Below are 22423 nucleotides of genomic sequence, written 5' to 3'. Positions count from 1 at the left end.
AGCGAATCTTGAAAGCCAGATTTGAGACCAGCAGAGATCAGAGTCCCTTATATTTACCCAAAGAATGAAATCAGCATGGACAAAGTTTCGACAAGCTATAAACAGCTGTTTCAAACTGTGCTTCAATCATGTTCCAGTAGAGCCAGTTCTTGGGGCCAAAAGAATCTGGTTGCTTCCTGGCTGCAATAGAGCTACCAACAAAGACGTTGACTGTAAGGTTGAAATCTATCAATTAGGAACTGAACTCAGGCCAGCCACAGTACCAGAGAAATAATGAAGACTGTTCTCATAAGCAGGAGGAAACAATACAACAATTCAGAGAAAGAAACAGCAGAGGTCTTTGGATTTTGAGCTTCAACAAAAAACCCAAGATGTTTACAAGTCTGCATCCTAGATTTGCAGCACCTGCTTTAATGCATTACTGAGCTCAGACATAACTTGCCTGTGTCCAGCACTGGGATTCAAGACCAAAATACTGGCAAATGAGACAGAAAAATAAATTCTGACCAATAGGATTATATCCATTTCCGAAATAAACCAGAAGTACTCCCCATGCTGACATATATTCTCTACTACTTTTATGATTCTACAGAGAAAGGTATTTGGCAAGCAAAACAAAAAACAATTTCTTGCCTAGTGCCACACTTCTTCAGATCAGGCAGTGCACAGTCACTCACATAAATCAAACAGGAGACCGTAACTGCACTAAGTCCCTGACTTCTCTCTTCTACTATTTTCCCAAAGCTTCATACCCAAAATTCATTGGCACAAAAGCTGAAATTATGTGCCAACATCACATTTCCAAGACTGCCAACAGCTTAAAAAAAATAAAAATTGCAAGCAGCCTAACTCCACCTTGTAAGCCTGCAATCTGCACCCATGAGTCCAGCAGAGATCTGCAGACAGCAATTCCCTATTCACAGAGCAGTTGCATTTGACAAAGAGCAAATGAAATCTGTGTTCCTAATACATTAGCAATGGAGGCAATATTTCTCACCAAACTGGTAAGTAGCCTACAGATCCTGCCTAACTTTGCAAATCTTTCCCATTTCAAGGAAGAAATGTTTCCATAAAATGTCCAGGAGGACAAAAGCTCACAAATGGGCAAACTGCATTGAGATGTTCACCTCACAAGAGTCATATGAACTAAGAGACCTGCTGAACTTTCCAAGAGGCTGCCAAGCAGTGACTGTTCTGCAAAGGAGTTTCCTTTCCACCAAACAAATCCTCCCTTGTACAGAGAGCTAACCTCCACAGCAAACCCTATAGAGTAGCTGAAGCACAGAAGTGGATTCTGCTCCCAGACCCCTCTTGAAGGCCAGCCTGTCGCTTTTGAGACATGAGGAAAGGAGATGAAAGCTGCTGATACAAGCAGCTTTGGAAAACTTGCAGACCTTGGAAAAAAGCTAAGAAAGACAGTTAAGTAAAGCTACTGTCCTAGGAATAAATCACTCAAGATCCTCCCCACCCCAATCCAAAAAGCTTTGCTTACTTTGAGGATGAAATTTTAGAGCAAAAGTGATCTCTGCAGAATGGCATCCAAATGCACTGAAGAAAGCAAGCTTTGACTATGGTATCTCAGACAGAGGCATTCTTTGCCATACAAACATCTTTGCTTAAAATCAGCATCAGCTACAGAAACTGTAAGTCATCACAAAAAGTAGTAAACAACAAAGGAATCAGTGCTTACAAAAACCTACTGAAAACGGAAGTTCATTAAAAAGAAAACAGGTTTGACATTGTCAGAGTTCCTTCATGACTGAAATGGAAGTAACTAGCAGAAAGAAGGAAGGTGACCTGGGGATGTACCTGACTTGCCAAACCATGCTGCTGTGTTTGTGGAACTGGTCCATACGACACCACTCAACCAACACATTTGCTCTCTGGATTTGGGCCAGTGGCAGAGACAACATTTAATTAAATCATTGCATGAATGAGAAAGAATGAAAGAAAATTATAGCAGAATGAAATTGGCTGTGGTTCTGTAAAAGAAACACACCAAGATGAATCAGCTAGTAAATAAAAAGCAATAACTGAAAACTAACACTCCTGCCTTGAGAAGACATCAGATCATGTACAAGAAAAAGCGCTGAAGTTACACGACTAGATGAAAGCCTTAAATACTAATAAAAATAACTGAAACATGGGCTAGACTGATGTGAAAAAAATGACATTGCAACCCAAGATAGGAATGCTTCTTTCCTTCTTTTTTGATCCTCTATCCACCTGCTTTCTCTGTTCAGGTGCCAGGTAGTGCCAGAACCCGTTCTCATCCATATCTGTTGCTCCTAGCAAAGGAACTTTCCCTACCACAATACTGCAAGGTCGAGTGAAAAACAAGCAGTGGTAGCAGGTGAACTCTGAGTAACCACTACAACTGTAATAACCACTGTGGCAGTTCAGGAACTGTTCTGCTGTACCACAGTCCCTATGCAGTCAGAAAAGAATGCAGCAAGAAACACATGAAATGACAAGAAGGGTCTGCTAGTTTTGCTACCTCTGTGAGGAGTGACCACAGATCACTAAAAGAAACAGAACAAAGCCAGAATACTCATCTAAAACCCACTTTCAGATTTTCAGCATCAGAATTTTTTCAGGCTACCATGCTACCACCTGAAAACTGCAATTAACTAATTCTTCAAATAGCTTGGATGCCATACATTTCAGAAGTTTTCTTACATCATTTTAGTAATAATTTTATCCATAACCTTGTCAAGCTTTCGTTACAACATAAAAGCACTGATAAAATACATTTCTGAGTTTCTCTTTGGGCTTTGTTGGGGTTTTTTCTTATTAAAAAATAATTGTTGACTGTCTTGTACTATCCTGTGATCTGAGCTCAGTCAGGCTGATTAGCAGTGACAGCATGTCAGAGGTCATTACCATTAAACACACCTCAGTGAACAATTCAATGGAGTTGTTATTCCATCAGCAGAGTCCTCACAGGTGGTTTTAAAAATTGCAGGGAATGAACTCCACATCACTGTGGGCTGTAACCTGCATGCCTGAGCACCCTCTCCTGCTCTGCACTGGCTGGCCCTGAGCAGTTCCAGACATGGTTCCACAGTCCCAGGGGACTCATCCAGTGCAACTGTACTGCTGGAAGAAGCAACATCTGAGCATCTATAACCAACCCTTGTGATTCATCTGGGAGAAGATGGAAAAAGAAGGTTCTTGGTATTTTCAGCTTGGAGATTATGGCTTTAATAAGCCTGTTGTCAAAGGAAACATATCTGTGTGTTCTATATGTAAATAAATATATAGAATTTAAGTGTATATATGCATGTCTGTATATGCATTACAAATGTATTTATATATACACAGACATCCATATATGGATGTTCACATTTACATAGGTGCACATACCTATAATGTTCACACAGATATCTATAATATATATGAACATAGATTTTCTTAACCATTTCTTTTCATAAACAAGCTTTACGCTTGCTCTTCCATTTTCACTTTGATTCATATTGGCAAGAAACGTGTTTGTATGTCTATTATGCCTGTACAGAGAGGGAAGGAAGAATGTGTGTGTACAGATATAAGCACATATTTTGCACACAGTCTCAGCTGATTGTTATTTGTAGATCACCACCTACACCACAAATACAGACACATTTCTCTACCAGCAGGTCGACTTTCACATATCCTGCATAAAAGCCATTGCAACATGACTAGGTCAGCAGCATTTTGGTCTTCTCTCCCCTTAAATAAATGCTAAATTCCGTTCAGTCTGGTGGAACAGTCCTGAAGGTACTAGGTGAACTGCTTGCAGCAACCCACTTTGTAACAAATATCTGAATGGAGCTTTCTCCTCTGTCAAGGTCTTCAATAAAGGCAATTCTGTGAGTGCTGGAAATTATCAGGAGCTATAGCTTCAGGGACAGGATGACAAGTGTCCTACAACAAACACACACAGTCCAATTTGGCCTAAGTAAAATCGCAAATCTTCCTTTAGAGTGCTCCTGCATAGACTGGCACCAAGCATAACCATTTTATACACATCCATGCAATGCTCTGAGTGCTCCTCCCAAATCCCAAGTCTCTCCTTTACAACCCCAAAAGCAGCCCTGGGAGAAGCAGCACCTTCCATTCAAGGAAAAAGCATCACACAGGGTGGCTCAGCTGGAATAAAAGTAGCTGCAAGATGGAAGAGTGAATGAAGGCACTCAAGTGAGGATTGCAGCATATGCTACAACAGCACAGAAAACACCTAAAAAAATGAATAATCCTATCACCTAGTTTCATGCTACAAACTTACTCTCTGCTTATTAAAAGTGTTTTAGTGAGAAAAATAAAATTACTTTAAAAATTATGATAGGGCTGAATTTCAGACAAGGGAGACATTCAGCCTATTAATCATTGAGTTAATCTATTTATTCACCTTGGAAAAATCCTGATCTGGAGAAAGTCTATTAAAAGAATACAGGGATTCAGCTGCCACCTTTCTCACTGAATAGGCAATCAGAAAATGCCCCTTTGAACCCTGCATTAATAAAATTCTCATTAAATGCAAACCTGCACAATGTTATCTTGAAGAAGCTCATTAGTTAAAAAAAAAAAAAAGCTTGTCTCAAAATGTGTTTATTTCCTCATAGGTGAAAAGGTGAGTTTTCAAACCACCAACTGCTGCATCTTCCTATTTCAACCCCATCAGTGCTGCAGCTATATCTTGCTGTCTATCATATCTCAATTATTTATGAAAACCAGAGACAAATCCACAGCCAGAAATTATAATGACTATTATGAGATAGGACAGCAATCAGAATCACTCATTCCAATTTGGTATGTAAGATTTTCAGACAGATAAGGATATTATTATTCTTTCTTCTTCAATTTTTCATTTTCTTTGGGTTGGAAAAAAATTATGAATTATCTGTAGAAAGGAGAGATGGCAGGAATAGCCTCCCTATCTCTTAATGCTCAAAAAGAATATTCATGACTGCTTTTTTGACTGGAGTAAGGACAACGAAAATCAAATAATCAGCAACAACAAAACTCAGACTGTCTACTGGAGAACTTTTAGTCCAACTAAAAGGTACTGCTCATACCATAATAGGATACCCAAAGCGGGATGTCTCTGCAGCTGAGTTTAAAGAAGAACATGTCTAAGATTCTCTAGGTATTACTCATCCTGACTGTCTATTTAAGCAATTAATCAGCAGAGCTCCTCAGTCCAGCACTGTGGAGCACAAGTAGGAAGTAGGACTGTTTTGGTGTCTCCTCAATAGTTACTCCTGTAACACAAATGCATTGAATCCCAGAAACATTGTAAATAACTTACCATTCCTCTCCCGGCAGAAATGCACATAAAATTGTACACTAAGATTTAAGACACTTGTTAAAAAGTTAAAGCCCACTGTATGCATGCACAGGCAGATGCTTTTACATTTCTAAAACCCACTAAAAGCCCCAGGATAAGGAAATTGCAATGTTTATTTATTTTTAAATAGCTTGTGTAATGAGACCAAGATATAAACCAGAGCATGACTTTGCACTGCATAGTTACAGCAAAAAGCAGGTAATCACTGCTCATAAAAACTTCACAGAATGATGAAGCAAAGTGAGGAAAAAATCCAGTGTGGATATCTCTAAATTCATTTCCTTCATGGCAAAGGCATCCAAATAAGACACAGTACACTAAGACCACTCTAAGGGAAAAACCAAAGGGACACAAACAAACAGGAAACCCAGATAATGGGGGTTCTAGTCCTAGTCACCACTTTGAACCATCACACTGTCAAACACTTTCAGAAAAGCACACTACCTTTGGACTTCTCTGGCTGCTCTGAAATCTATTCTGCTAAAGACCTCTTCAAACATTGTGATTTTAACCCCGGAAGAAAACAAACCAGAAGACAAAACTCTCCCTTCCTTTTTTTTTTTTTTTTTTTGAGAGCACGGAAATGGGATAAATCAAACAGACTAACTTCTCAGAATTCATCCCTCTCAAGGCCTTGAATCATCTGTAATTTCGACCTTTACTAAATTCACTGAATGAGAAGAAGTCATTAATGAAATTTCAACATAGATGAGCAGTTGGGTGGAACAGAGAAAAGCTACCAGAAGTCCAGAAGAGAAAAAGACAAGAGACTTCACTGATTCCAGACATCACCACCTTCTGAACATGTCTGATACAGGCTGTCCCTGAAGGGATATCATGGTTCATATCATAGTTCTGGTTTTTTTGGTTGCATCTTGTCTCAGCTGCATGCTGATCTTCCCAAAAGCAGTTGCAAAGCCAACAGGAAATAAGCCCATGCAAAGTCTTGGTTCTACAAACCAGAGGTGAGCACAAACTCTCTGTGATCACTTGGTTTTTCTCTCCTCCGAGTTTAGATTTCTCTTGCTGGTTATACAGAGCATTTCCAGAGCAGACACTTTGTGTCACATTAAGTGACAGTAGTCAACAGCCACCTGTTCTGCTGCTTCACTCCAAGTGCACTATCTACCCACACATGCTCACTTACATCTGTTTAAAAAATCCAAAAATAAGGAGAGTAGCAAAATAAGTCTAGAATCATATACGATGTTATCAAGCTTACAGACTTATTAAGGGAATCCTTAAGGTGGTTTACAGACATGTAAAATGTATATTGACTTGAAAAATGCCCTCAGAGAGTTTGTCCTACACAATGTCTTTTGTGGTGAGGAAAACGAGTACCAGCAATGCAACATTACTGAGTTACTTGGTGTTGCACAGACACCAAGAGCCTGGGGTAACTACGGAAGTGATAGACAGATTTTTTTTTCAGTACAAGTACTTTTATCTTTTATGGTTTGTTTACAAGCCAGAGCTTAAGAAGTAAATTTTCCCTCTCAACGTCCCTCCATTTTCCAATCAATCATATCCATGATCCTCTTGCCTAGTACCTAGCTTAGTCAGTAGTAGCTGCTTCAGGTGCCAGAAAAATAAATTACTGCCATTATGAAAGAATACATATCTAGATTTACACTCCTTAGCCTTACAAGTAAAGCATAACTTCTGCCCTTGAACAGGAAGATGCGGTTTAAGAGAACATTGAAATGTCCTTAAATAATCAGTTTTAAACACACACAAAAATCTTGCAATGTTAAGAGGCCTTGAATCTGCTTATTACAGCAGGCTTACAGTCCCCTTCAGAGCTTCGTAGAATTGCAATAGAATCACGCAACAGAAATCCATTAGGTTCACAACTGCTCTGCCAGCACAGCATTATTCTCTACTGTATAACTTCTTCCAAGAATGATGTGAGGATTAATTCATTACAGTTTGTGCTATGCTTTGAAAGCACTCAGTCTACAGAAGAGCTGGGAGAATTAATAGACAGTCGAATCCTGGTGATCATTTCTTTATGCCTGTGAGCCCTGTTTAGAACAACAATTTAGCCCAACAAGTAGAACAAATTCAAAACAAAATTCATTAAAGCAAATGTGAAACCGTCACGATAAAAATGTAGTCGCATAGGAAATGAGAAACTTTAAAAGAGTAATTAACTTCTACTCCTTACCTAATATTGACTAATGCATGGGTCACCTTGCTTGCAGGCTCTTTCCATTGACCAGCATTGGTAGACAGTCTTAGAACTGAAAGGAGAAGACAGTTAACTGGCACAGAACTGGCAGTTTCATAACTCAAAACAGAAAAAAAAAAAAAAAAATCTGCTTTGGCAAGGTGGCAGTCCACGGACCACACCAAAAAAAGGTTATCTTTGAGATTATCTGTGATCCAGGGTAGAAGTTCCCTTCAAAGCCCATCTAAGAAACATAAGGAACATGGAAAGAAGAAGCAGAACAGAATAATAACATGGAGGCAGAGGAGATGGAAGAAGCTGGGTCCCCCAAACTGCTTTCATTATCACAGAGACAGTTCACTTTCCCCAGAAAAAAGAGCAGCGTCCCAAGCCTAGAATAGCTAGGGATATTATTCCACACACAGCTGTGCTCCAGCTCCTGCTCACACAAGGTTCCATCTGAACCGGACTGCATACTGCAGTTTAAACCCTCTCCAGCAATGAAGAAGTCTTTACACGCCCATTTATCTAGAGTTGCAGAGAGGAATTACACACCAGCGTAAAGAAAAACCACTGCCTGTAGCAAGAAGGGTAGTGTTCTCCTGCACAGATGGTCTCTGACAGACTTAAGAGCAGATCTGAAAACATTCTGCAACAGGAAGAACTTCTAGGGAATCCAATTCTTTTCTGCCAGAGTACCAAAAATATTTATTTAGGTCAAAATATGTAGTGTTTTTATGGTGGCAGTTACTTGCACAACTCTTGGTAAGCATCAAAACAATAACAGATCCTGTAGCAGATGTTTTGATTAATTTCCATATTGCCTGAACAAAGGGAATTTTCTATGACTTTGTACATACAGGGTTTTCTGGAGATTAGACTCCACAAGAAAGGTGCATCCACAATTTAGAAGTGAAGGAACTGCTTACCATCTGAATTTAGGATCATCCAGAAACATGGATGCTACAAGTGAATGCTTAAGCACAGTGGCTGCATACTTATGCCTATAATTGAAGGACAGAAGCTTTCAGTCCTGCAGATCTAGATAAAGTCCAGTTTCAGAACAAGAGGAAGAAAAACTAAGTCAATTAGATTCCACCTTCACTCCCAATATGGAAACTTTCAACCATATTAATGGAAAAACTAAAGGACTGAGTAGCTTTCTCATCTGTGCTAATAAACACCCCAAGACTCGGGGACAGAACAGTCACTTGTAGTCTCAGAGATAGGCTGACAAGCAAAGGGAAGCTATCAAGACACCTGGTAGCTTTCATTTGCTTGAGACATTGCTACCTTCTCACTTTCTATTCCACCATTACATATCATCTGCAGAAAAAAGCTGTCAGCTCTGAGTAACATTGTTTTGTCAAACAGTAGGTACTGTACTTGAATATCTGAAGTAATATATTCAATTCAGGCATCTGCAAGAGTAATTCAATGTGGTTTATTCTGCATAGGAGGATGGCAAACATTCATGTGATAAATTGTTTCAACAGGTCAGGTGTGCCTTTTGCAACCCAACTGAGGAAGTATTTTAGTGCACTATTCTTCTATTCTACTTACTTTCAGCTTCCACAGGGGATGGGTTTGAAAAAATTATTACCTAGTAAAAGCACCTCATCTTACTAGTTGCAACTCCTGGGAGTAGAAAATGGGTTAGCAAAAATTCTTAAGCACTCAGAGGGCACAAAAATGGCTGAATGACCCCTCATGTAATGGCTGAAAACTGGGAAATTTATACAAAAGGGCAGTTTGTTTCTGCTTGCAGTTACAGGGGGTTTTTGGTTGCTTTTATTTAGGTGAGGATGTCTCTCTCTCATGTCAGAAGAGGGCTGTGGCCAACTGTCTGCCCTTTAATTCTCCTTATACGCTTATATTAACCCCTGTTGTTCACTGGGTGATCATACTGAGAAGGGAGCAGAGGGTGAAGGAATGAAAGATCCTTTTGGAATAAAGCAAACAAAGAACACAGCTATATTCCTTTTTTTTCACAGCTTCAAGTATGCAGCACACTAGTGCTGCTGCAGCTACCCTGGGCTGCAGGTTCCTGTGTCTAAGAATGCCTGATTAGGGCTCCATGCATTCCTTGCTTTTCTTTGTTCCCCTTCCCTGCTGGGTGTCATTTGGCTCCCTTCCCTCTCCCTTGAAGGATGGCAGCTTCTCCCTGTTTTGCCAGGGGGCACATTCTTCAGTCCAGCGACTCACTTGTCACTGCAAGCAGGTTTGTGAGGGCTGTTTACTTGGTTGCTTTGGCAATGAATGAAGTAGATGTGATTTGTCTAGCACAGCAAGCTTATTGCTTTAAGTTTCTCAAATTCTTTTCCAAATTCTTATTTGCATTCAGTGTTTCTCTATGCTGGGTGGTTCTGCAGCATGTACCTGCTTTTTGACTTGAAATTGTCATATGTAATAGAGGAAAACTACACAAAATGCATAAAATACCACATACTTCAATGCAATAATGAATTTATATTTCCAACATTAAGTGACGGAGGGACAAGGAGCCTGTTCAGGTTTTTTTGTAGCATTAAAAAAAACTTATCCTTTTAATAAGTTTATCTATCTCTCAATTCTCAATTTACTAACACGCCCTAGTATACAAAACATATTCACCCAGCACAGCACGCATCAGTAGAAAGTAGACAGGAAACACCTGACATGAACATCCCTCTTCCACCACCCTCACTTCCAGGCAGCAGCAGTCCTGACGAGTCAGGAGATACTCACCCATAGAATAAAGGTTGTCAAAATTCTGGTGCATCCGAATGATTTCATAATACAGCTCATCATAGCTGCTGGGAGTGGGCAAAAACGTGTCTCCATAAGTGATGAACATGTTGAACAGGTTCACAACCTATACAAGTGAAAAGAAGTTGCAACAGGAAGATTTATCCAAAATCTATTCTGCAACAGAAACAATACAAATTATGCCCAAAACCCTCAAAGGAATGGCATGCAGTTGTAGCAGACAGTATTACAGAACTCCATTGCTTTATTTCTTATTTTCCTTATAGTACCAAAAAGACAGACAAAAAGCTTAAATACTGTTTTATCTAGGGCCAGAAAAACATGTTTCTATTTTGCATGTAAAGGACTACAGAACAACAAAAAAAAATTAACAAATCTGGAAAATTAAACTAGGCCCTTCCTCATACAGACTTCTTTATTCCAATGAGGCAACCCTACAGTGAGTCCATGCATTGCCCTTTCCTTGTGAAACTAACCACAATGATATTCCTCTGCTTCATGGCCTTGTTCTCATATATCCTTAACAGGCCAGAAATCCTTTCTGGAATCCTTTCAGCATTACAATTCCTTCCTAATATTAATTCACAATTAAGTTGTAAAAATAAGAGGATTGTGCAAAGGTAAAGATGCTCACCATAAGAGCAAGGGTGAAGATGTTGTGCTTGGCCAGCAACACAGTCTCATTAGACATGAGGAACTTCAACAAGTTGATCAAAGCTAGGAAAAAATAGTAAGTATTTTTAAAATACTACAAAAGCAAAGCCATTCTCAACAAGTCACTTATATACAGATGCATTTACATTATCTAGTGTAAATTAAGCTAAATGCCAGCTATTCACCTCAGAAATATATCCATTTATATGTAGGGTTTGGCAGTGGTTTTTGTTGCTAAAATACCCTGCTGAACAGGTAAGTGACAGCTATTTTACCTTCCCACATTTATTCTCCTTCACTGACTTCCCAATCAAATCTACTCAGGCTCAAGGTATGTCTCATGTTAACTCAGTCAGGTCATGGAGATTTTTCTATCTGCCAGATCCTGGAGCAAGCTTTGGGGTTGGAGAATCCAACTGTCTCATTTCTGCTTCATATATCACCAACATGATGTATGCATAGTCAGCCCCAAACTGTCACTCTTGTTGATACACACAGTTATAAAAAATAAAAAAGGTAAGAAAACCCCCACAGCACAGCTTTTCTGTAGTTTTGTGTCAATGCTGATGCACTAGTAAAAAGAAGGATGTAGTACTTTATTGTGTCAGTTATCTGGGGCTGTGCCATAAAGATTACAGATCTGGTTCACACTTGTCTTAAATAATAAAACAACAAAAGCTCCTGCTGTAACCACCCAGTATCAGTTAGTAACAGTGGTAATTAACAAAAAGGTTGGATAAAAATGCTTTAATCAAACAGACTGTACAATGAACAACTGTATTCCATGCACTTGAATAAAATGTAAGTTTCTTATCTTTCTTTTTTTTCCTAGTTGTTGAAATTCTCAGAAAACTAGTTTCTTCTGCATTATAGCTGCTCAGGAGTGAAAGCTGATGCCTGACTAGAAGAGGTTCTTAATGTACTCTCTGCTCTGAAGTCAACACATTTCAAGACTTAAAACATCTGAATTAAGACGTCCTGAAAAGTCAATGCTGAAACAGTGTACACACCTTTTTTAAAAGGTTCTTAATTATCTACTAATTAGTAACTTTATCCAACAGAACAATACCAGGCATTACTCCAACTTCTTACAGGCACAAGGAGAACTTGTTAATCCATTTTTCCCCCCACCACTGCACAAGTGTCATACACTACCCATCAACTGGTACAAAAATAAACTGTGGTTTGGGAGAACTCCACAGTGAATGCAGAAAAGATCATTCAGCCCAAGGTACAGGCTATGAAAGAGGAAGAGATAAAGCACAGGGAACAGGACTGAGGTATGGGCAGTATTTAGATACTCATCCCCCTCATGATTACAAAGTATTCACAAAAAGCAAAATCAAAAAACTACAGCAAAAACATGCAAACACACAGGTCAGATCTTGAATTAAACAAAACTGTCACATTCTGAATGCAGTCCTGCAACCTCTACAATACTAAAAGTTCACCATGAGTATCACAAGTTTATACATGCACACCATAAAGGGAAGCCTACAGCCACAGTGGGTATTTACTCATCACAGGCAAAAGGTACTTCCCACAGGTGGCTGATGCTGAGCTGCAAACCAGGAATGAACAAAATTCTCTGCCCACTCCACACATGCAAGTGGTGTATCTTTCAGAGCTATTCCAGAATTAACCATCAGTAACCGCATTTCTCCTTTCCATGTCAGCAGCTCACCTCATGAAGCAGATATATTAACACCTTTTCAATCCAGCCACATAACTCTCCATACCATCATCACCCCATCATCAGACAAACTCCTGGGACCAAAAGCAGAGCCTGGATTCCACAATAACACAGCTCTGAAAACAGCTATCAGATATTTTTCTGCAAAACAAATGTTTCAAAACAAAGTAGCAGGTACAGATGGGCTCTCCACCGGAGCAAAGATCCAGCTAAAAACAGGTTGCCAAGGTAACCAAACCTCCACAGCAAAAAAGTCTCCTGCAGTCAGTGCCTGGGACTGCAGACAGCTGCCCTGCATCTCTGTCAAAGCAGATCATCAGCCATTTCTCCATCTTATAGTTACAAGACTGGTTTTACCTCCTTTCCAGCCACAAAAGTCCACAGGGCCACAGCTCATGGCCAGGTGATGCTGTTCAACTACCAGCAGCTTGGGCTTGTGGAAGCAAAGTAGCAGAGCTCTGGATTTCCTAGGACAAGTTGTGAGAAACGTCATGTTCATTTCTCTGTCTCCTGCTCTCCCACAAGAGCTCTGCTGAATGGCCTTTGTCAGCAGGTCATGGCACAGCATGACAAGAAGCCACCACTGAACATCCAAAACAGTGACCATGAAAGCTGTCTGTGATGAGGAGAAACTACTTTTAGAAGAATGAGTGTATTTGTCCAGAGCACAAGCACTCACCAAATGACAAGCACCCTACAACTGCCCACTGCAGTACTTCTCATAGACCACCCTGAAGCACTTGTACTGCTCTATATTGGTGACAACACTTGAAGGAGAACTTTCTCTCTTCTATCCCTACATTTGTTTCAGTCATTGTGATAAATCTATGTTTAATTTTCCTGTTTCAGTCAGAAAAAAGACAAGAGATTGCCTCTGCATGAGATCAATATTTATATCTGAATTGCACTGCATCATAGCCCACTCAAAACTACCTGTTCCTTCCCTAAGAATTAGGAAGGAGGGGGACATGCTGCCCATGAAGAGGAAACTAAGTGCTGGGCTCAGAAGAACTAACCCATCAGAGGTTTACAGTCACTGTATGCCCTGCACTGACAAATTTATCAACTGTTAGGAAACCACACATTCCTAAAAAAGTTGCAGTCTTCCTAACTGGGATATACACTACTGATGCTAAAAGAGCAACCAATCTATTTCCTAGCCAGCAGCAGCCTCTACTCAAGTGTCTCTAAGGACCACAAACACTGTGGAACCTTTAAATCCCTTTGCCATGTCTCTGTAGTTTGTAAGGCAGACCCTGTACTGAAAATGAGGACAGCTATGCCCTGAAGTTTTCAGAACTAACAACTTTTAGATCTGGCTTCACATGCCCAGTGCCTTTCAGCAACAATTACACGCACAAAATAAACCTTTAGAGGAAAGTCCAACTGACTGAACGCCCCTAAGCCCTTGAGCTCCAACAGAGCACTGATGCTACTATTCCTAAACAATCTGAAGCCAAAGCAGATGTGTCACATTTTCCCTGCTGCAATCAACTGTTTGCCTCTCATACCCCACCTGTAGGCTGCCCTCTCACACCAGCCAGGAATTTTTTTTTTTTTTTTTTCCCTCCTTCCAGGAGAGAAGCAGTTCAGTCTCCCAGCTGCACAGGCAGACACCAATGGGATCCTTCCTTGGGCTCAGCCACCTTATCCCAAATTATGCTCCAGGATTTAACAGCAATGGATGATTTGGGTATGAGATCTATTTCAACATTAACCAGAAAATAGCACCATTTTTGCAACACACTCTAGAGCCTTTTTTTACTCCCTAAAGATATCTGCTCTTGGCATTCATTAGCAGGACCCAAAACACCCACTGTGGTGAGTCTTGAAACATCCATAATTTCACAATACAACAGTGTCATTAGGGCTTCTTTAGTAATAAAGGAAGAAAGCTGTAATTAAACAAGGCAGCTACCAGTATGTTCATGTAAGTGACCTGAGCTGAGTACGCTGGCTATGCTTCTTAGAACAACAGAAGAGAACACAGCTTTGGACACCTACGTTTACAGCCTCAAACCCAAGTAGACAAGCACACTGAGTGGACACAGAGCCATGTGACAGGCTGGATGTGAAAAGTGGTATATAGCAGGCTGGCTCTTGGGCAATTTTCTCTCCATGGGATTATTATAGCAAAAGGATGAAAAGTGACATCATAGATATCCTCCCTACTTTTTAAACTGAAATGACTGCAGTGAAAGAACCTCTTAGCTCTTTTGCTGCACAGCTGCTTTTGAAGACACTTTCCCTTATCAGCTTCTGTAGCCACTCTGGAGCACCAAGGAGCACCAAGACATGCCTGCTTGGTTATTTGCTGCTCTCCCTCAAGCCAATCCTCTGTGAGAAGACTGTGAGCAGCCACTACCTCTCCTTTTCTTCTACCAGGAAGAAGGTAATTCCTGTTTTACAGATGCCCTACACTCCCTCCCCTACTCCTATTTGCATAGTAGACTTCTCTCCCTGTAAGCCTTGTTTCAAACAGAAGTATATATTCGGTCCCAGCTGAATTTGCATTCACAGAAAGTTTTTGATTTTTCTATTTAGTGTCTCTGTTCTCTGTCTGAATCATGTGTAATGTAACAGGACCATGGAGGTAGGCCAAGAGAAAAGGGGGGAAAAAAGTAGTAGTCATCTCTTGGGCAAGTCAGAATGTAGCACAGACTCTACCAGGAGCATCAGAAGGCTCTGATGTGTTATTGCACAATGGAGCAGAAGAGAATAGCCCTGAGACACTCATCAATGAGAGCTCGGATGGGTTGAGCACAGTACAGAGGCCTCTGTCACTGCATCTGCTGCACTTACAGGTCAAGAATCTTCTAATGGTGCATATAATGGCCCTCAAGAAAGGAGCAAGGGAGAGAGAGATGTGAGGGCTCCTCAGCTGCAGTATAACATCCATTAACAGGATCTAGTGCTCTACTAAAATTCTCCAATTTTCCACCCTTCAATATTCAGGTCAGATGGGGAAGAACAGTGACTTTCCCATTCCCTCTAGAAGTTACCACAGAACCAACAGCGTATTCAGTGTCCTCCTTCCAGTGTCTCAAATCACAGCCCCCTCAGAAAGATATCTCATCCATATATCACTAGAAGGCAGATGATCATGACATCTGAGCAACACTTCCATGCTGCAGAGAAGTCACTTGCCTGCAAGTGCTTCAGCAGCACAATAACCACCCTGGACCTCCTATAGCCAACCTGTTCACACGTACATACTCCCAAGGCAAGGTCCACACTACCTCACTGGAGCACAAGGTAAGCCAGATCTGGTTACGGCTTAGTGCAACTAAGGCTGCAACTTAGAGTGGATTAGATTCTTCAGGAAGCAGCACTGGTTTTTTCTGTGCTTTAGTTCTTCCAACATACAAGAGAAAACAGGACCATTCTCTCTGCAACAGCACTGGAAGTATAAATAGAGCAACATGATGAGGGCTGGCTGTACCTGGCCAGATCAAATGTCCATCTATGCTTAGTGTTCTAAATGGTCAACATCAAATGTTTGTTGAAAAACAACAGGCCAAACAACGCTTTCTTATATGTTCTTCCAGATTCCAAAATTCAGCACAACTCCCTTACACAAGGGAAATTACAGCACAGAATGTGGAAAAAGCAGATTATCACAACATAACAATACCATAACCACAAACCAGTCCATTCTCTTGTTCCAGACTGGAAGTCACAAGGGTTAACTAGGATAACCATATAGCCCACTGTGCAGCTTTGAAGATAAGAGACCCCAGAACAGAGTAATCATCTCTAGAAAATGCTATACCCAAAAGGCAATTCAGATTTAAGGAGGCAAAAGGCTCTAATACGACATTCTGAGATGACCTAAGTGTTAAGAGGATGCAGATCTGGCCACATTCAGCTTTGCCAGGCACTCAGAAGAACAGTGATCAAAACAAAGTCAGCAGGAGACGAGTATCTACAGATTGGGTTTGACAGGAAAGAACCAACAGAGGTATTTTCCAGATAGAGTTATAGGAATAGAAAGCATGTCTGAGAAATAGTTACATTGCCATTACAAACTAACACACCAGAACTCCCTGAGGCACAAACTATCCCAGCACTCTTGGACAAGTGAACCAATTATTCAGGGACAGCACTTGCACCTTCCTGTCAATCACCCAGAGTGATAGAAAACAAGACTCTTGCACCAACGCTGCAGTCCCCTCTCAGGGGACCAGGGGAAGCAATAAAAGCTCTGCCAACATCACTAGTTAACATGCTCCAGCTCCTTCGCTCTGCTCTTCTCAGGAAGGAGCATCCTGCTCACTGCTGTAACAATCACCTGCCTGGATGCTCCTCCACCCTCCCTCCTGCTGCCACAGGCACTGCCGAGTTCCTCCTCTCAGCCACCACAGCTCTGTGGCAAAAAGCAGCTGGCAACTGGCAGGCTCCCCACCACCAGCACTCTACAGCTGTTCTCTCTTTTCCCCATGACTCGCTCTCAAGGGTACATCCATGAAAGCAGGCTGTTCTCTTAATGAGAATCAACAGCTTGCCAGAGGGCTGGAGCACATGCTGGCACAACCCATCGCTCCCAGGATCAGTCGAGCAGGCTACTTCACTTCCAACCCTTTAGTTTCTTTATATAGCCCCCATCCCCGGGACTCACTGTTCCCACCTAAATGGAGCCAACAGTGTGAAATTGCAAGCTTAATGGAAATGCTGATTGCTGATGCCAGAGCAATGCTGCTAGATGGCAATCCAGCACGCAATGAGAAATAACACAAATTTTCCAACTTCAGCTAAAGCTCAGATGAATAATATGTTTTTATCTTAAAAACAAATAATTTAAAATTAAAAAAAAAGGCACACACCCACAAGCTTCATCCCTCTTTAGAGGAAAGGGTAGTATTGAGCTCAATTCTGTTTTGTCTGACAGTGTAGGTTCACACTGTTAAACAGCAGTCTTGGGAGTTAAAGTTGCACATTTTTGCCTCAGGTTTTAAAACAGAAAAGATGGAGAATCTGGAGAAAGAGAAGAAATTTTACGTGAGAACATGGAAAGAACACAAGGTAAGGAACCCAGGACTGATGCTGCTTGAACACGAAAAGGGGCTCAGGATAAATTACTGCATTCTGAGTGCTGCAACCCCTCCATGCAGATAAAGAAACAGCTTTGAAAAGCTGACTTTAACACTTCTATCATCAATGGGACCATTTCCCAGGAGAAATTATCACACTATCTCCACTAGGTCACCATGATCTGCAAACTGTTCATGATTCACAATCAAATTCTCCAGTATTTGCTAGCTTTATTTATCTCCAGTATTTGCTGGAGCAATATATCTGGATGAGAGCTGCCAGGCCAAGGCAGGATGACCATAAGGCTACCAGATTTTTATCCATGCAAGTGACTAAATTCCCTTTGTGCTTATCTGAGCAAGGCCAGGTTGAGAAACTCCCATCCTGATCTCACCAGGTGATCAATAACAGCCACAAATCTTATATTATTCTTTTTCTGTTCACTGGCTATCAGGATCAAACTCTTTATCATCAGTATTAAAATATATTAACATAAAGTACAGGAAAACTAGAATTAAGTAAAAGCAGAGGCTTTCTAAAAATGACCCATGCAGGGAATTTAGAACATCCTCATTTACAAGAAAGCCACTAAGTTTCTGCATTTCTTACACTACCTTCTTTAAGAGTTTAACACCAGGGCATTTCATCAAATGGCTGGAGTGTTCCCATGAAAATATTCTAGCTTTGGTTGAAGGAGGTAATGTGGAAAGGTGAGCATGACATTGTCCCACCAGTTGAAAATGACACTAGAATACTACAAGCAGACATTTGCAGTCTTGCTGCCGACCTTCCCATCTTGCTGCCTGTAAGTGAGCTTTGTAAGATGGAACTGGGGTTTTCTTTGGGGTAACATGGAGTGCTGCCAGGAGTATAATTTAAATAAATCAATGATTATCAACCCACAATACACACCACAACTATAAACAAAAATTATTTTATAAAACCATCTTTCAATTTCAATCCTTTCCTGAATTCTATGAAATTGTTAACAGGATTAACTGTTACATTCCTGAACCCAGCCTGGGCCAACACAATACCACATATTACAAGCAACAACACTCCTGTAAGTAAGGAGTGCTCCTCCTATAACCCCCTAAGGGCTGCAAACTCCCAGTATGTATTCCATGGCACACAACAGTTACAGGCTCTAGTTTGTGGGAGAAACAAAGCCATTTGCTAACTGGCCAAACAGCTCTATGGTCTTCCAAACTCTCATGGCATCTAGAGACCAGGAACTTTGCCAGTGAACTCGACTGTGTGGTACACCAGTGTGTGAATCCTGCCTCGACAAGAGCTGCAAGATGATAAGCTTCCCTTGCAAGGTAACTGCTGCAGAATGTGACAGTGACAGCCAGATTAGAGATGAAGGGAAGACACAACATCACCTGACTTCCAGTCTGTTCAGCAACATAAATCAGAGGGCTGAAGCAGACCTGATCAACAGTTTTAGAACCAGAAATGACATAGATAGCATACTCTCAGTAATAAATGTTTCAGTCACAAAAATAATAAAGCAAAGTGATTAAACAATAGCATTTTAAACCTGCACTGCATAAGGGCAGTATTTCTATATACTTAAAATCGGAGTGGGGAGAGATTCTCCCCCCAAAAAATTGCTTCTTTATTTTAAAAATCTTCTCCAGAAGAACCTTTCACGTTTTTAGTATTCAGCCAAAAAGATTTTGAATGTAGTACTATTCTTGCTATAAATACAGAACCTGACAAAAAGCTCTGAAGAGTGTACAAAAGTGTATTTTCTCTAATAGCACTGTAAGAGTCTGCTTTGATAACCCTAAAATGACAAGGGAGAAAAATTAACTTCTTGATGGTGCTACATATTTGAAAAATCCTTATTTTAACAGTGCATTCTGCATCTACCAAATTAACTAAGCTAGAAGATGAGGAAATGTAGACTTATGCTAAAACAATTTGGAAACTGATCATCAACACTTACTAATAGCAATACAACTTTTAATCCTACTTTGCATTCAACTGCCCCAATAAATATCTATTTCACCATTATTATTATTATAGTTCAGATTTTTAGGCTCTACTCTTGCTATTAGAAGTCTTTATTAATATTGCTTTTCTGTTTCTTTAAACACAGCTTTTGCTTAAAGCAAACCATAGCAACTGCAAAGAAGTTACCTGCACCCCCTAAGCTCTGAGTGAATTGCTCAAGCTTTGCTAATTTTGAAGTGGGAGGAGCTGAAGAAATGAGGTCTTTTTATATAAAAAGCTTAAATGACTCATGAAAACTCTTCTGGCATCGCTCATACATGCTTAACAACAACAACACATATAGCACCGTCCATCACACAAATGCTGTACAAACTAGCCCAAGAACATTGGACCTCACAGCCTGTCTCTGAGAAGAGGGAACTAGCTGTTCCCAAGTTTTCTATCAGCTCTCTGAAGTACTTTAGACCTGACACTCAATTAATCAGTGTGTTTAAAAAGTATAAGGTACCTGGCATAACAGTCCAGGAGATTTCCAGTTGGCCAAAATGTCTGCAAGTAAACAGGTCAATAGAGTCATATTCACATAAGAGTTTCTGACCTTGGCCAAATTGCCAGGCTAGTCACCAGCAATGGTACATTATCAGTGGTGAAAAATCTGGAGATTTTCTTCAGCACCCAAAGGGAAGAGCTGTACACTAATCACTGGTGGAACAGAAGTGAACAGACTGCTGCAAAAGGCTACTAAAAAAGAACCAAAATCCACAGACATCTCTGGATCTGAATGTCTGGTCTACCTGTCAGTAACTGCATTTGCCAATCACTTTCATAGAATAATCAGATTATGATTGCTTTTCACTCTCCAGCCCTCTTTTTAAGATGTTCCCGAATTTAGCTCCACTAGTGATCTGATATTATTTTCACACTGCTTTTAGCTAAAACCAGCTTCTACACACTACTTTTGCCACCCACAGATTTTCATTTCTGTCAATCCTCTTTCCAGCTCTCAAATCCCTGCATCTTTCTCTGTCACCTAAACATTCTTGGTCATCTGGTCAGCACAGCTAGAGATTCATATTGCTTTGAGTACCATGGCCCTGGTCCCTTGACTTAATGCAAAAAAATTATCCTAATAGAGAAGCTTAGGCTGGATCACATCCAAAGACTGTAACAATATTGTTCTTTTTTAAGCTCAGATGTTGCTGAAGAAAGTTCAACAGAAATAAGATCATATGGAAACTGTGTGCCAAATAGTGGCATATCCAAAAAAGTATAAAGCATTACAGGCTGCATAAACATCATGATACATGTCCTGAGAGATGCCAAAGCACCTGGCTTCACTGCTTTTATCTGCCATCATTGCAAATTAAAATCAAACACAGTAAATGCAGAAACTCTCAAAGTGCTGCTGGCCTTCCATACTGAAGACAAAGCATCCACAAAGGAAGAGCATCAATCCATCAGATGACACACAAGTGGCTTTCCTTAATTAGAGATTAGCTAACATTAGAATTGGCAAGTGAACAGAAGGCTCCATACACTGCTGCTGCTTCCACCTACAACCTTTATCTCAGTTCCTCCGCACCCTATACCGACTACCTACCCCACACTATTCTCTTTGTCTTCTTCTCCCACTCAATTTTCTGCCTGAAAAAACTCTCCTCTTTTTATGTGCCAGGTAGAGCTCTCTCCCTTTCTTTCAATACTTCCTTCCACAAATTCCCTCCAGCTTCTTTGTTCCACTCAGCTATGCTGGGGGGCCTCCACTGCTATTAGCCACATTGCACCACAGGGGCATTGCTTAAATCATCACACACTTTGTCATTCTAGAAGATAAGTGTGGGCTTGAAGACGTTCTGTAAAGCACACCTGATGGGGCAACCTGATATCTTAGACCTTACAGTGAATAGCTGCTCCCTTTTAACTGTTCATCCAGCAGTGATAACTAATTCTTCCATGCAAAATAAAAGCCTGATGGTCATATGAAGGACAGAAATCAACTCAGAAGTCTTGTGCTCCAGTTTGGAATTGTCTGTCACACAGATCAAGACCACAGAAAGACATCCTTTCACATCAAAGGCAGCAGCATTCTGGGTAATCAAAGAGCAACTTTGACAGGGTAAAAGTTAAGTATGAAACAGATCTCAAGACAGGGCTGGAAATCGGCATTTATTCTGCAACTTATATAGCATTCTAGAAGCACACCTGGAGCAGCCAGGATCTGCCCTTTTACAGGTGTATGCACCACTTCACCCAGGGTCTTCCAGGCTGTATAAACCACTTAGCAGCTACAGAAGAACCTCTCTGTTCACCTCAACATCCTACTAAAGAAAAATAATAATTTTGAAACACTCTGTGGTAGTTTATTCCTAGGAGAGGATCACCTAAAATACACAAAAATCTATTGTAATCATGGAGCTCTTCAGCTACATCAGGTGTGCCGACATTCCAGTTCCTTCACAAAAACCTGACTAATCCAAGTGTTTTTATATTACTGCTTTGCTTTCAAAGCATGTGCAGTACTTAATACTTCTGAGGCACTTTATGTTTCCAAAGGTCTATATAAACACCAGCTAATTAGAAACAGCTAACAAGAATATCCCAAGATGCTGAATCTCAGTGTGTAGTGAGTATTTTAATTTTTCCTCCTCCCCTGAAATAGGGAAAGTTAAGGATTGAAAGATGCTTAAGAGTGTGCGCTCCTTGAACTGTGGAACAATACTTTCAAGCAAAAGGTGCTATATTTCAAACTTCCATTCTGCCAGTGTGTAGAAAATATCCAGGCCAGCCTGGCCGAATCGAAATGGCTCCGGTTCACTGTAACTGCTGAGAAGATACC

At 40.6% G+C, this 22423-nt stretch overlaps 1 protein-coding gene across 3 annotated transcripts in view; it reads right to left on the bottom strand.

Annotated features, from left to right (window-relative positions):
* Positions 1–22423, bottom strand: part of ARMH3 (armadillo like helical domain containing 3) — a 122696-nt gene that overhangs the window by 60497 nt on the left and 39776 nt on the right. For all 3 annotated transcript variants that reach the window (XM_083866731.1, XM_083866733.1, XM_083866732.1), the window contains exons 21-23: positions 10882–10964; positions 10227–10353; positions 7497–7572 (exon numbers count right to left, since the gene is read on the bottom strand). In XM_083866731.1, coding sequence (XP_083722857.1) covers positions 7497–7572; positions 10227–10353; positions 10882–10964 — 286 coding nt within the window. The remainder of the gene's footprint in view (positions 1–7496; positions 7573–10226; positions 10354–10881; positions 10965–22423) is intronic.

The sequence above is a fragment of the Zosterops lateralis genome (assembly GCF_965231275.1).
Source record: "Zosterops lateralis genome assembly, chromosome: 8".
Taxonomy (NCBI): Eukaryota; Metazoa; Chordata; class Aves; order Passeriformes; family Zosteropidae; genus Zosterops; species Zosterops lateralis.
The sequence above is the reverse complement of the archived record's forward strand: the minus strand, read 5'-3'. Positions and strand labels throughout refer to the sequence as shown.